Raw genomic sequence first — 14,282 nt, 5'->3', positions numbered from 1 at the left:
GTGACTGCAGACTGCCTGCTTGGGAAGGGAAAGGGCAAAAGGAAACAGCCTCAAATTGTGCCAGAGGAGGTTTAGATTAAACATTATGGGAAATTTCCTCACAAAAAGGGTGGTCAGGCACTTAAACAGTGCCAGGGCAGCAGTGGAGTCACCATCCCTGGAAGTGTTCACTAAAAATGCAGATGTGGCACTTGGGGACATGGTTTAGTGGAGGCATTGGCAGTGCTGGGGGAATGGTTGGACTCAATGGTCTTAGAAGGCCTCTCTAACCGAAATGGTTCTGTGATTCCACGAACGGGGGCTCCCTAGCAGGGAGTGGGGATCTGCCTGCTCGGAAATGGCAGCGTGGCTTTGGCAGGCAGGAGGATAACGAGTGCCCTCGTGTGGCCCCTGGCTGGGAATTCCCCGGCAAGGAGAGGGACTTCCCAAGGCAGGCTCACATGGTGCAGGCTGAGCTGGGAGGACGCTGGGAAACTGGAACGGGCAGAGTGGTGTTCTGAGTGTTCTGGCTTGTTGGGGTCTCTGTGGCCTGGGGGTTCTGCAGAGAGCTGCCCGCCCCCTGAGCAGATCCCAGCTGACCTTGTCCTGTTTCAGGACTTGCTGACCCTGTTGCCTCTTTCCCAGGCATGTCCTGGTTGCCAGAGGATGGGCTGAGAAGCCAAATGTCTGTCAGGAACGTGAGCCAGGCTCTGCCAGCCCCGGGTGCTGAGCAGAACAGGGCTGGCAGTGCCTAACCCTGTGTTCACACCAAAGCTGAGGTCTGGCAAAGCACAAACCTCCGACAGCAAAGCTCACCTTGATTTTCCAAGGTTCTGTCCTAAATATCCCGCTCCCTACTCCCAGCTCCTGTGCAATCATTATTGACATATCTCCCTGAGGAGCTGGAGCTGTGCAGTGTAAGGAGTAGTTGTGGGGGAAGAGCAGCCCAGGAGATCTCCTGGCCCTTGACTGTGTGGTGCTTTCTCCCCGCAGTGTTCAGCTTACAGGACCTGTGCTGCCGAGCCATCGTGTCCTGCACCCCGGTGCACCTCATCGACAAGCTTCCCTTGCCCGTCACCATCAAGAGCCACCTGAAATCCTTCTCCATGGCCAACGGGATGAATGCCGTGATGATGCACGGCCGCTCCTATTCCCTGGCCAGCAGCGGGGGCGGGAGCAGCAGCAAAGGGAACAGCTTGAAGAGATCCAAATCCATCCGGCCGCCCCAGAGCCCCCCACAGAACTGCTCACGCAACAACTGCAAGATCTCTTAGCAGGACGGGCACCCTGAGCTTCTGTCGGATCCGTGCCCACCCGCCGATGTACAGCTGTTTGCACACTGAACCCTTTTCCACTGGATCCTTTCAGATGGGCCACGGTTGCTTTTCCAATGGCACGCACAAGCGTTAGGAATGTGCTCACGTTTTGGCTTGGCATAGGAAGAAGCGTGGTGCCGGCTGGATCCCGCAGCGCTGGCGGGGAGAGGATCTGCCAAGTGACCCTCCAAGAATGCTTTGGGCTTTGCCTCTTGGCCTGGGGTGGAAAATTCAGCAGCTGCCGGGTTAGGGAGGGGGGAAGGGGAAAAAAAGCTCATCCAGTCTCAATGGAGCAATGGATTTAATGGAAGATTTGAGAGGCTTAAGGGAGTAGGCAAGGAGAGTCTGTGCTGCAACTTTAACTCTTGGCCTCCTGAACAGATTGCTGGTGCAATAGTGATCCTTGGATGTAGACAAAAAGGGACAGGGGACTAATGACAGTTTTCACCAGGATGTTAACCTTCTGTTGCCAAAAAAAACCAGAAAACAAGGCAAGAGTTGGCCGATTGGAAAGGGGAAGGCAGCGCTCCGTTCGCTGCCTTCACTTATTTATGTAAATATTATACATATATATAAATATCTCTTGTTTTTTAAGGGTTTTTTTAAGAAGCAGTCAGGGAAAATTTTATGCAGCCATGTAAATACAAGCACTGGATTGACTTTCCCAGTGTCAGCAAAGGGGACAAGTGGAGGATTTTCCAATGAAAACACATAAATGCTTTAAGAGACTTTCCCTCACCTCTGGACTCATGCTGGTGCTTTTAAATACTACATGTGCAGAAAAAAAGGACGATTGGTGTGGAACATGCCCCAAGCTGCTCTATTCCTACCATTCACTAGAACCTGTGAATGCTGAAGGCAGGGTGGGATGGCAGTGCATGGAGAAGCAGAGCAGTGAGGCCAGGGTCCTAGGGGGTCGGAGTGTTTTGGCAGGCAGGAGGAAGAGGCAGCTCTGGGGTCAGACTGAGGCCTTGCTCACTTTGTGCTTTCTCATTGGGGATTTGGGAGCAGGCGGTGGAAGCATTGTGCCTAAAGCAGAGGAAAAATGCTGAATTTTGTCCCTTATTGTTGCAAAGTCTCATCCATTGCTTCTAGTGCCCTCCATCCATGACAGCACCACATGTGACAGCTCCTGGATCCTGGCTGCTTCCAGCTTTGCTTTCCCAAAGATGCTGCCTGAGCTCACGCTGCTGTGGCTCCTCCTGGATGAAAGTGGGCAAGGACAGAAGTGGCTTTTCCCACTGGAGCATGAAGGAGCAGGGACTAGGAAGGTGGAAGGTTGGGGTGAGGAAATGGCGATCTCCAGGTCCCTCAGTGGCAAAATCACTTGGCTCTTGGAGCAATCCCAGATTGGAAGAGCAAACTGCTTTGCTCCATGGCATGGCTCCTGGATCTTGGAGGGGCAATAGCTTGGGATGGATCTTCTGTCAAGCAAGTGCACCTGCCTCTCTGGCTTTGTTCCACAGCTGATCTGTGCTGGAAATTCACCTGCAAGCTGAGAAATAGCACCCAGCCCTTATCCCAAAAGCTAAGGGAGCCTGGCAGTGGGGCTGGGCTATGGTGGCAGGTTCTCATAGGTGGCCAGGGTGTGTAGACTGTGATAGCGTGGTAGCAAGTGAAGTGTACAGTGCTGCCATCTCCTCCTGGGATCGCTTGCTCTGCTCCCCCTTTCCAGGCAGCCTGGGGCACCGCGTAGGCAGAATGAAGCCGCTGCAGTGGCCGACGGACCCGCTGTGTCCAGGCAGCAGGGACAGGAGGGACGCGTCCCCCTGTGGGGACACCACGTCCCTTGCTCCCAAGCCGACCTGGGGGGTGCCGGAGGCTTCCCCCTCCCCTCCCTGCAGAGCACAGCGCAGGCAGGTCTCTTGGCTCGGTTCTCTCGTGCTTTATCACCCAGCTCAAGTGAGCGAGGACAGAATTAAACCCCAGGCAGGTGGAGGGGGAGAGGAATCCTTTGAAGGGGTGCTTTGGCTCAAGAGCAAAGCCGCAGCCGGGCTGTCCTGGTGGCACGAAGGCCAGGGGATTTGGAGAACCTGTCTGGATGGCTGGCACCTGTTTCCCATCACTTAACACGCAGCAGAAGACAATCGCTGGCTCAGCAGCACAGGGATATACGGCCAACAGGTGACCGGCACCGCCAAGGGCAGGAATCACCCCGGGCCCGGCGCCGGTGTGTGGGACAGAGAGGGAGAAAGGGATCCTTCCTGGAATCACCAAGCTGCTGCATGTCTCAAAACTCGCTGTACCTCTGCTTTGGTTTGGCTGTGCCACATGTGCCACCTCCCCATGCTGTTTCCCTGTGGTTGGTTTAGGTTTTGTCACCCTGTAAAGTCTCACAGCTCCTGTCTGGAGTGGGGATGGAGGATTTCCCTGGAGTGATTGCCCAGCAACAAACTTTTTTTATTTTTTAATTTAAAAGGAAAAGATTCTTGCATCTGGTGTCAACACTAGTCTGTAGCTGCTCTCCAACACTTGTACCATTCCTGAGTTGGTTTTTTGGACTATCCTTTTATTTTTTTATTCCTTTGTACAGTCAGTGTTGTTTAACTGATTCTACATGGTTTTGTTTTGTATAAATTAAAGTCTTTTTGTTTGTTTTGAACTACCAATTGAAAAGAGGAGAAGTTGTATCCGTTTTTGTGTGGGCTCAGAAGAGGTTGAAGGGAAAAAGCTGGTGGTTTTGCCCATGCCTGGGGATTTGGGACTGTTTGTGTTACAGGTGTATATTCCCGTTTCTAGGTCACCCACAAAATAACTTGAATTATTTTCTGGGGAGCCATGATTCCTGTTCTGTAGATGCAGAGGATAAATCTGTTCTTGATTCTCACAGAATCACTGATTTGGGGTAATGGAGCCCTAAGAAAACACAAACTCATCTCTAGCAGGGCTGGTCCTGTAGGTGGCTGGAGGAAGCCACGCTCTCCAACAGTTCACCAGGAATTGTGCCCAGTCCCTGCTCCACAGGGCAGGACAAGTACAGTCAAACCCTAAATCCCTTCTTTGGATCTGGATGATCCTGTGGGAGTAGCCAGTGCTGTGGCAGACCAGACTGGAGCAAGCTGAAAGCCGTCCTGGGACAAATGGGACTGAAAGGGAGAGGATGCTGCAGGGAGCTCGGAGCACCAGTGTCACACCAGAGTGGCCTTTGGAGGTACCAGGAGCCCCAGAGAAGGGGCATTTGATCCTGGGCTGGAGGGAGACTTCTTGTCTGATCCCCTTCTCCCAGCCCACCTCCCCTTGACCTCCCTTTTCCCCTGCCTTCTCACTTCCCTAGGATCAGATTTTCCACTTCGTACCAGACTGGCCACGCTTGTTTTAACAGCTTAAGTAGTAATTGCTGGGGCTGGGAGGGGGCAAGGGAAATGAGATCGTGTCTGCAGCCTGGAAAACCCTGGAGCTAAGGTGAAAGCCTGGTCAGGGAAGAGTCACACAGCCCTTTTTTTTCCTCTTTTTCTTCAGGGGGTTCTGGAAGTGTCTGTTCCCTCTCCCAGGGCCGAAACAAAGGCTGTGTGTGGTTTCAGGTGGGGTCGGGACAGCCGGAGCCCATTACGGCGGAGCAGCGGGGGCTGCGGGGCCGCAGCTGTCTGCCTGGGAAGAGCTGGGCAGGAAAACACTGCACAGCCTGAGCGGGGTGGGAAGGCTGCGAGGGCTTCAAGGCTCTCTGCTCCTCCAAGAAAGGAGGGAGCAGGTTGCTCTGGGATGATTCAGGTCTTTGGTCACTGAGTGTGTTTCTCTGCACTCATCTTTCTGATGTGAGGTTTCTTGGGTTGGTCCCACTGTCCCACATAGGCTTCGAAGAGGTGGTGACCTTCATACAACTTGCAAGATTTTTGGAAATGAGGGTGCAGCTGCCCATGGGTGCCTTGGAGGGGCAGGAGCCTGCTGGGTGCCGCAGGTTCTGGGAGCAGGGCACAGCACCCTTTCCTCCAGGACACAGTGCTGAGCCAATTCCTTGTCTTGGAGAGAGAAGATGAACCATAAAACCCTCATCTATGTCCGGGATCTTTGAAAGTGACCCAAAAATCCCTGTTCTAGTGTGCAGTTGATGCCTGGACACATGGAGGTGAACAGCTGAGAACTATTGAGATGGTGGAATTTCTGTGGGCTTGGTCAGTGTGGGAAGAGTTGCTTTGTCGTTCACCTTCAGCTGAAGAAGCACTAAAAGAGGCTGGGTGGGGGTCCCAAGGTGTGGGTGAGGATTTCCAGTTGTTGGGAGCTGCTTTTCTAGCCATGCAGCAGCTGCCATTTCTCCATCCAGCCTTGCACCACTGTGATGAAGGTTCCTGGCTTGTCCTTGCAGCTGCTGATCTTAAGAGCACAGGCATGAGGCACCTCAGGCTCCGGTGTGAGACACCTGCCACCCTCTGGCGCTGCTCCTCTGGGTGTGGAAAAGGGCAGTGGGGCAAGAACCAACCCAGAGCCTGGCACTGGCTTCATGCTGTGACCACACAGAGCTCAGACATGGGTATGGGCAGAAGTTGGGCTCCAGGTCTTGTTTGCCCTTCCCTCCTGCACCACCCCCCTGGAAGGACCCTGGGACACCCCAAAGTGGCCGTGTGCTTCTGGGCTGCAGCCCTGGGGACCAAGGTGCCATGCATCTGCCACGTTGCTTCCCAGCTGGAGTTCGTGGGTTTGTGGATCGGGGATCTCCAGGCAGCGAGTGCCTGGGGCCGGCTGGGTCGGTCTGGGGCTTTCAGGCTGCCAGGTACAGGCCCTGGCAGCTCCTGGCTGAGCTAGCCTGATGCAATTCCCTGTTTGTAGAACATCAGCCTCCCCGTGAGTGTCGCAGGGCAGCATGACCTTCCCTCAGCATCTGCAGCTGGATGGACCCTTGGGTGCCTGCTTGGCTGAGGAATGGGATTCAGGGCACAGCCATGGGACACACTCCAGCCCTCCATGCATGGTCATGGCCAGTTGGTGACAGACCTGGCTGTGCTTTGGGGTTTTGGGCCCTGGGGAGCCCCAGAATCACCGTGGGCAGCCCAGAGCCAGCAGCAGTGCAGCCGTGTGCTGGCGGGCAGGGAAGGGGCAGGGGTGGCCGGTCACAGCACTGTGTTGGTGCTACTGGCTGGACATCATCGTGCCAGAGCATTGTGGCTGCACCCTGCTCACACCAGCATGGGGGTGTTGAGGGTCCCCCGACCTGGACTGGGGCAAAAGGGCTTCCCCAAGGAGCCACAGATCACCCCCACCCCACACCCCCCTTTCACCCCCGCCCCCCCTTTCACTCTCCCTCTTTGGAGACTTTCTGCATTCTGCCTTTGATCTCCCCCCGTGTTTGCCCAGGGATCGCCGGGCTCGCCGGGGTTAGAGGCTGAGGTCAGCGCCTTTCCCATTCCAAACACCCAGAAACATCAGTGGGAAGGGAGGGGATTCAGATTACAACCTTCCCGTCCTCCCCTTCCACCCCACTCGCCCCGCTGGCCGTGCCGGGGATGGACTGAGCCCCGAGAGCCACCCGCCACTGCCGCCGTGTCCCCGGCGCCCCGAGAGCCGAGCGGCGGAGATGGATGGAGGCGGTGGGCGGCATCGTCGGTGGTCCGGCGGGCGCCGGGTGTGCTGAAGGACAGAGGTTTGGTCCTCTCCTCCTACTCTTTGTCCCCCCGCCCGCCCGCCTTCTCCCTCATCCCGTCCGTCCTGAATGTGATTTATCCTGAGCCCTCGCCAGCGAGCCAGGCCGGCGGCGCGGGGTGGCCCGATGGCTCCTCGTGGGAGAGGCGGGCGCGGGGCCCGGGGCCAGCGTGCGGGCCGGCAGCGGGTCCCCGTGGGCATCGCGCTGCTCCTGCCCGTGCTGGCGGCGGCGGCCGGGCTGAGCCTGCAGCCGGGCAGGATGCGGCACCTGGGCGTCTGCCCCAACCAGCTGAACCCCAACCTGTGGGTGGACGCCCAGAGCACCTGCGAGCGGGAGTGCCAGGCCGACCAGGTGAGCGGGGGGCTGCGGGGGCGGCGGGCGGTAACAGGGTTTGGGGGGCATCCCCAGGTCCCCTAAGGAGACGCTTCGGGGTGTGGGTCCTGTGCTGGGCGGCACAGCCGGTTCAGTTGTTTCAGAGCAACGGGGTCAGCCCTGCTGCAGCTTTGCCCCCTAAGCCCCTCCTGTCTGCTGGGCTCTCCATTCAACCAAAGGCAAAGAAACGGCTTGTTGCCCCCTCATGTCACCCCCTCAGACCTTGTCCCATGGTCAGAACGCCCTCCTTGTGCACCCCCAGGATGCTTCCATCCTGTCAAAAGGCTGGCTGGGATGAAGGGAATGAGTGTGCTGGGACACGGACCCTATCAGGCCGAGGACAGAATCGTCTCCCAACTTTGCCTTGAGGGCCGGAGCCCACCCACGGACCGGGCTGTCCATCCCAGAGAGCCCTGGATCTGAGCTCCACCAGGCTGAGCAGGGGCAACCCCACCCCGGTTAGGGCTGTCTGAACCCCGAGGGGAGACTCCTTCACAATTCATCTGTATGCATTCCGCCTCCCCTCGGCCAGCAAAAGCTGAGAAGGGCACGTTGCTCTGTACCGTGGGGAGAAGGGACCGTCATCCCTGCGGTGTACCCCCAAACATCCTGGGGGTGCTGAGGGTGGGCTGGGGCTGGTGCAGCTGTGCCGGGGAGGTGTGGCTCTTACCCGCAGCCCAGCGACGCTGAAGGTGCACAGGGCTGAGCGGGGGACACCTGCCCACCCTAAAGTCCCACAGGGGTGGGAACAGCACCCACAGCCCCAGCGTCCCCCCCGCAATCTGTTCTCCCTCCCCGACCAGGACTGCGAAGACTTTGAGAAATGCTGCACCAACGTGTGTGGGCTGCGGAGCTGCGTGGCCGCGCGCTTTGCCGACGGCAGCGTTCCGGCGCTGGCGCTGGCGCCCGCCGCCTCCTGCGAGAGCTTCGTGTGCGCGCAGCAGGGCTCCGACTGCGACATCTGGGACGGGCAGCCCGTCTGCAAGTGCAAGGACCGCTGCGAGAAGGAGCCCAACTTCACTTGCGCCTCCGACGGCCTCACCTACTACAACAAGTGCTACATGGACGCCGAGGCGTGTCTGCGCGGCACCCGCCTCACCACCGTGCCCTGCAAGCACATCTTCACCTGGCCCGACACCAGCCCCGTGCCGCAGGAGACCACGGCGCGACCCACGCCGGGCGCCGGCCCCGAGGTGCCGGTGCCCCCCGCCCTCTACACCAACCCCTTCCACCAGTCCGTGCGCGCCGGCGGCACCGTCAGCTTCCGCTGCGACGTGAGCGGGCGCCCGCAGCCCGACATCACCTGGGAGAAGCAGAGCGAGCGGGAGGAGAACTTCATCATGCGGCCGGACCAGATGTACGGCAACGTGGTGGTCACCAATATCGGCCAGCTGGTCATCTACAACGCCCGCCACGAGGACGCCGGCATCTACACCTGCACGGCACGGAACGCCGCCGGGCTGCTCCGCGCCGACTTCCCGCTGTCGGTGCTCAGGCGGGAGCCGGGGGGGACCCCGCGGACCGGCAGCCCCCAGCCCTTCCCCAGCTCCGAGTGCCTGAAGGAGCCGGACCGGCGGCGGTGCGAGGCCACGGAGGTGCGCTGGCATTTTGATGCCAAGCAGGGCTCCTGCCTGACCTTCCGCTACGGCGGCTGCGGGGCCAACAGGAACCACTTCGAGACGTACGAGGAGTGCCGAGCCGCCTGCCTGGGCAGCGCCCGCCCCACCTGCCTCCTGCCCATGGTGCAGGGGCCCTGCCAGAACTGGGAACCGCGCTGGGCCTACAACCACCTGCTGAAGCAGTGCCACTCCTTCGTCTACGGCGGCTGCGAGGGCAACACCAACAACTTTGAGAGCAAGGAGACCTGCGAGGACGTGTGCCCCTTCCCCAAGAGCCTGCAGTGCAAGGCCTGCCGCCTGAAGAGCAAGATGGTGCTGAGCCTCTGCCGCAGCGACTTCGCCATCGTGGGGCGGCTCATGGAGATCGTGGAGGACCAGGACTCCGGCATAGCCCGCTTCGCTCTCGAGGACGTCCTCAAGGATGAGAAGATGGGCCTCAAGTTCTTCAACATCAAGTACCTGGAAGTAACCTTGACCGACATGGACTGGAGCTGCCCCTGCCCCAACATGACGGCGGAGGACGGGCCCCTGATCATCATGGGCGAGGTGCACGATGGAATGGCCACGCTGGACCCCAGCAGCTATGTCCGGGCAGCCAACGACAAACGGGTGAAGAAGATCTATGAGCTGATGGAGAAGAAAACCTGCGACCTCCTGAACCGTTTCCAGGACTAGGGGAGAGTCAGGATGTGCCAACGGAGGAAGCTGCAGACACAGCCCGGAGGGGACAGCCTGAGGGAGCCCCTGCACCAGCGCCTGTGTCTAGAGGTTACCACTGTCATGTAGTTCTCCCCACTCCTATACTGAGCCCCATACCAGCTCCCACCTCCACTGTAATTTATCTGCCACATGTTCCCCCCACCGTGTGATCCCCCCACCCCAAGACTGTCCAGGAGCAATAGAGAACTGGGTTGGGTTGCAGAAGGGTGGGAGATCTGCCGGGACCACCCCACTCATAAAATCTTCCCACTTCACCAAAGCCTCTGGGCCCAATGTAACACCCCTGGGTGCTGGACCTGACCCTTTCATTGGTGCTGGAGGTGGAACTGGGGACACCCTTAACCCCAGTGTTTGTGCTGAAAACATCAGGGAGCTGCTGGGGTGTGGGGGGGAAAAGCCACAGAGTTTATTAGGGGGGCAGCAGCACAGTCCTGAGGAGGGGGGGAAGGGGGACACCATCAGCACAGCATCCTCTGAGGAAATGGAGCAGGGAGTCTCCCCCATGCCCAGGGGTGTTGTGTCCCCCCACTACAGCTGTGCCCCCCATGGCAGCTGTGCTGGCTCTTGTGGTCCAGGCTGGGGCACCTCACTGCAAAGGGAACCCCAAAGGCACAAGGGGAGATGGATCCTGCCCAGCCAAGTCAGCCCCAGCTGTGTGAGTGGGGCTCTGTCCCATCAGCGCTGTCCCCAGCCCCAGTGGCAGCCACGGTGGGACAGTGACACCCTGCAGGAGGCATCAGTGGGGACAGCAGTGGTGGGAGGCGCTGGAAGTGCTGTCAGGGCAGGTTACAGCTTGCGGAAGATCAGGCTCTTGTTGTTGGCCGGCATGTCCACCTGGAAGCAGAGCCGGGCTCAGGGTGCAGGCGGGCACGGGCAGCCCCCCGGGCCCATCACCTACCATCCTCTCCAGGCACAGCCCGTTGGCCTCGGCCAGCTCCCGCAGCAGCGCCGTGTCCCGCAGCCCCCAGGCGGGATTTCTGCGGGGAGGGAGGCGTGGGTCACCCACGGGGACACCCAAAGCAGCCCCGTCCCCGGGGGGCTGCCCTCAGGCCTGGCTTATCTTGAAGGACCACGCTGGGAGGGAGCTTCCTGCAGCTGCAGGGGCGGGACAGAGAGGACAGGATGGGCCCCCAGGAGCCTGAGCGCCCCAGCCCCCTCCTACCTCTGCCTCAGGCTGCGGTCGAAGTCCACGTTGCTCTGGGGGCTGATCTGGCCATCCACGGCGTAGGGCTGTGGGACACAGCTGGAGCTGCAGGCAGGAGCCACCCTGTGCACCCCAGCCCCCTTTCCACGGGCTGCTGTCCCCACGAAGCAGAGAAGCCAAGTGGGAAGAGACACGGCCCCCAAGGAGTCCTGTCACCCACTGTGAGTCCTGTCACCCTCTGCAGGCACCCCCAGACCCTGCTTTGGATAAGGTGAGGGAGGACAGGATCTGTCTCCTCCAAAACCGCCCCTTTCAGGGCTCAGCGTGTGCCCCAAAAGGCAGAGACCCCCCAAAAGCCAAGCCCCTGCATTTCCCAGCTCCCTCCCTAAGCCATGGCTGGAGCTGCCCTCCCACTGCCCCCAGTATCTGCTCTGACACCCTGCACCCCCCAGGATGCTCCTGCAGCAGGACAGGTGACCCACCCCATAGGTGAAGAGCACACCTCCAGGCTTGAGCAGCACCCCGGCACCCTTGAAGAGGCCCTGAGGAACGAGAGAGGAGGGGAGCGGGTCACGGGGCCAGAGCCCCCCTCGGCCCTGGCAGGGGACAGGGGCTGTCGAGGCTGCTCACCTGGGTGCACCGCAGCTCTGCGATGTGCATCATGTTGATGCTGACGAGGAGGTCCAGGGTGGCGGGCTGGGTGTCCCCCCAGCTCTCCCAGCCCTGTGACACGTCCAGCAGGATGGGGGGCAGCAGGTTGGGCACCCCCGTGGCCTCCACGAAGGCAGCGATGCTGTGGGCACCAAACCCCAGCTCAAGCCCAGACGGGTCCCCCTGCACCCCCAGCAGCTGCGGCAGGCAGGGACAAAGCCCTGCGTGGACTCCCAGAAGTGGAAAAACACCCACAAAGGGATGTGGTGCAGCACAGCCTGGGGGCTCCTTGCCCAGCCCTTTGCTTCCAGCTGCCAGATGCAGAACTGGAAGCACCTGGACAACCAGCAGCATGTGGATGCAGAGGCCTCAGGGCCAAACCTCCCCAGTTTTGGAGCACTCTCCCCTTGTGGGGAACCCCACTGGCACCATTGCACCAGCACCTCCTGATTTTTGTGTTATTTACACCCTTTTTGGCACATTCACCACCTAGGTCTCAGCTCCTGCAGCCTGCCAGCCTGGAGATTATTTTTACCCAAGATGGTGGGTGCTGCTGGGTGGGCAGCACAAAACTCCTCCTGGACAGGGGCTGCTTTCAGCACATCCCCACCAGGCTTATTATTTTTTTTTTTTCTGTGGTGGAAAGCTGGATTTTGGGAGTTTTCTGGGAAAAATAAAGTCCTGAGCTGGGGAGCATGGTTATTTGGGAGTTGGATATTGGGGATTTATTGAAAAAAAATATAGTGAGTATTGGCCTGGGGAGCCTGGGCTGGGCAAGATTTGAATATTGTGGTTTGCCTGGAAAAAATAAAACATCAAGCCAGAGAGCCTGGGCTGTCCCAAGGGGGGTTTTGCTGGGAAAAAATACACATTAAGCTCATCTGAGAGAAGGATATTGGGGTTTTCCTGGAAAGAATACAGTACTGACTGGGGAAGCCTGGACTGCTGGAGACTTGGCTATTGGGTTTTTTCCTGAAAAAAGAAAAAAATTGTGGAGCATGGGCCCACTGTTGAGTGGGTCTTTTCTGGGAAAAAATACATATCCAGTTCATCCAGAAGGTGGATATTGGGGCTTTCTTGGAGGGAGCAAAGCACTGCAGGGCTGCAGGAGAGTTGGATACTGCGGTTTTCCCAAAATCCCCAAAGGAAATAATCTAAATGAAGAAAAAAATAAAACGGGGAGCAGGGAACCGGGGCTGCGTGTCCATGGGCCCGTGGGAGGGGGCTGCAGGCCGTGCCCCCGGGGTCCACCGGAGTCCCCCGTCCCCCCGGGACCCCCGGCCCCGCTCACCTGCGCAGCGCCCGGGGGTCGATGTCCGAGGGCTGCCAGCGCGCCTGCGGCAGCGCCCGCGCGAAGTGCGCTGCGTGGAGCCCCGCGCCCGCGCCCACCTCCAGCACCCGCAGCGCGCCCGGCGCCGCGTACTCCCGCAGCACCGCCAGGATCGGGCCCTTGTTCCGCTCCGCGGCCGCCGGGACCTCCATGGCGGGGAACTACAGCTCCCAGCACCGCCGGGACCGCCCCGCGCCGCGGGTGGAGCTCGGCACGGCGCGGAGCGAAAAAGCGGAGGGGAGGGAAAAAAAGAAACTGCGCCGCCCGGGAATCGAACCCGGGTCGCAAGAATGGGAATCTTGCATGATACCACTACACCAGCGGCGCGCCTGGTAGGCCGCATCCCCGGCACCCCTCACACCTACCGCCCGCGGGGACCGACCCCCCCCGCCACCCACCCCCGGTCCCAGTGCTGCCGCTCCCCCGCCACGCACCGGCACCCCCTAAAAGGGGCACATGAAGCTTTGCGCGGACACCTCAGGAAAACGGGGGCCCTTTCCTCGACAGCTGTCGCTGGTGATGGAGGTCCGGAGGAATCCATCTGGAGCACGAGGATTAGGGGTTCAACCCTTCCGAGCATGGAAAAGCTCAGGGATGCGCCAACAGGCGCTTAGAAACCCCTGGCAAGTCCGGGGGAAACTGAGGCACAGCCTCCAGCACGTTACAGGGCGGGTGACAACCAGTGGTGACATCCCGTGGCTCTGGGTTGTATTTAGGCACAGTAACAGGGGTGGGGGTGACAGCAGTGGATGCACACCCGCAAAAGGTCCACCCATTGCAGTCAGGCGCTGCTGGGCTTTTATGGGAGGTACCCTCCTACAGCCCTCCCTCCTTAGCCACTACCGGGGCAACGTGGCGGAAAGGCAAAGGTCACCCTCGTGGGGTGGCTTTGCAGCCCCTGGAGCCTCCCAAAGACCTCAGTGCGTTTGTCACTGGATCTCTCCCCAAAACTCTGGGTGCTGTCGCCAGCCGCAGGGGCGGCCGGTGGACACAGGGGGGTAGCCGGGGACCGGCTCGGGGTCGTGTCCTGGGTCTGCACCTCCTGCCACGTGGGGACACCTCAGCGGGACCTCCCACTCCGAAGGTCACCGTGCTGGCCGGGACGCGGCTGTCCACCCCGGCTCCCTGCGCTGGCCCATGGAATGTGCAGCTCAGGGCTGTTCACAGCGCTGTCCCCGTGGGGGTGGCACCTCAGCCCCTGCCTCTGCACCCCTTCATTTTCCCCTGCCTGGGTCCTCTGTGTCCCAGGAATGACCCCTATCTGTCCCCTGTGTGTGCCGTGGCTCCAGTGTCCTGTCTCCTGAATGTCCCCGTGCAGGTCGCCTCTAAGTTTCCCGTGACTGCCGTGTCCCCTGCGCGCCTGTGACATCTTGTGTCCCACGTGCCTGCTGTGCCCTCTCCCCTACTTCAGCCCCGCACGGTCCAATGTCCCTTCTGTGCATTCTGTGTGTACTGTGCGAGTCCCGTGTCTCCCACGTCCCACATGTCCGCTCTGTGTCCCATGAAAGTCCCACATGTGCTCCCAGCATGTGCCCTGCTTGTCTCCAGCGTGTGTTCCTGCATTCCGAGTGTCCCCATT

The 14,282-nt window shown here is 59.8% G+C and overlaps 3 protein-coding genes and 1 non-coding gene across 10 annotated transcripts in view; 2 read left to right on the top strand and 2 right to left on the bottom strand.

Moving 5' to 3' along the window:
• The window catches only part of RAB40C (RAB40C, member RAS oncogene family), a 36,952-nt gene extending 33,059 nt beyond the window's left edge, over window positions 1–3,893 (top strand). Inside the window, exon 6 of the mRNA XM_041407393.1 lies at window positions 973–3,893. Within this exon, the coding sequence (XP_041263327.1) occupies window positions 973–1,253 (281 nt within the window). The 3' untranslated portion in view covers window positions 1,254–3,893. The remainder of the gene's footprint in view (window positions 1–972) is intronic.
• A 3,100-nt stretch (window positions 3,894–6,993) lies between these two features.
• Window positions 6,994–9,778, top strand: WFIKKN1 (WAP, follistatin/kazal, immunoglobulin, kunitz and netrin domain containing 1). The gene is made up of 2 exons (XM_041407981.1): window positions 6,994–7,218; window positions 8,043–9,778. The coding sequence occupies exons 1-2, from the start codon at window positions 6,994–6,996 to the stop codon at window positions 9,531–9,533; spliced, it is 1,716 nt and encodes a 571-aa protein (XP_041263915.1). The 3' UTR covers window positions 9,534–9,778.
• Window positions 9,779–9,964: 186 nt separating this feature from the next.
• METTL26 (methyltransferase like 26) lies at window positions 9,965–13,391 on the bottom strand. 7 transcript variants are annotated; one of them, XM_041406105.1, is made up of 7 exons: window positions 13,138–13,385; window positions 12,665–12,958; window positions 11,353–11,515; window positions 11,225–11,264; window positions 10,741–10,876; window positions 10,477–10,555; window positions 9,965–10,412 (listed from the first exon to the last, which is right to left on the bottom strand). In XM_041406105.1, exons 2-7 carry the CDS (start codon window positions 12,853–12,855, stop codon window positions 10,365–10,367), a joined length of 657 nt encoding a protein of 218 aa, XP_041262039.1. In that variant the 5' UTR covers window positions 12,856–12,958; window positions 13,138–13,385; the 3' UTR covers window positions 9,965–10,364. The 7 variants fall into 7 exon arrangements, with proteins under 7 accessions (XP_041262039.1, XP_041262046.1, XP_041262021.1 ...); XM_041406112.1 differs by having other exon boundaries at window positions 10,741–10,808; window positions 13,138–13,381; XM_041406087.1 differs by having other exon boundaries at window positions 9,965–10,555; window positions 13,138–13,391.
• On the bottom strand, window positions 12,960–13,030 carry TRNAG-CCC. The gene has a single exon. It is a non-coding gene; the product is annotated as a tRNA-Gly (tRNA).
• Window positions 13,392–14,282: the final 891 nt, after the last annotated feature.

Source organism: Onychostruthus taczanowskii, unplaced genomic scaffold, assembly GCF_017590055.1.
Source record: "Onychostruthus taczanowskii isolate IOZ18803 unplaced genomic scaffold, ASM1759005v1 scaffold10, whole genome shotgun sequence".
In the NCBI taxonomy this organism is placed as follows: domain Eukaryota; kingdom Metazoa; phylum Chordata; class Aves; order Passeriformes; family Passeridae; genus Onychostruthus; species Onychostruthus taczanowskii.
Note: the sequence above shows the minus strand (reverse complement) of the source record. Positions and strands in the feature narration are given on the sequence as shown.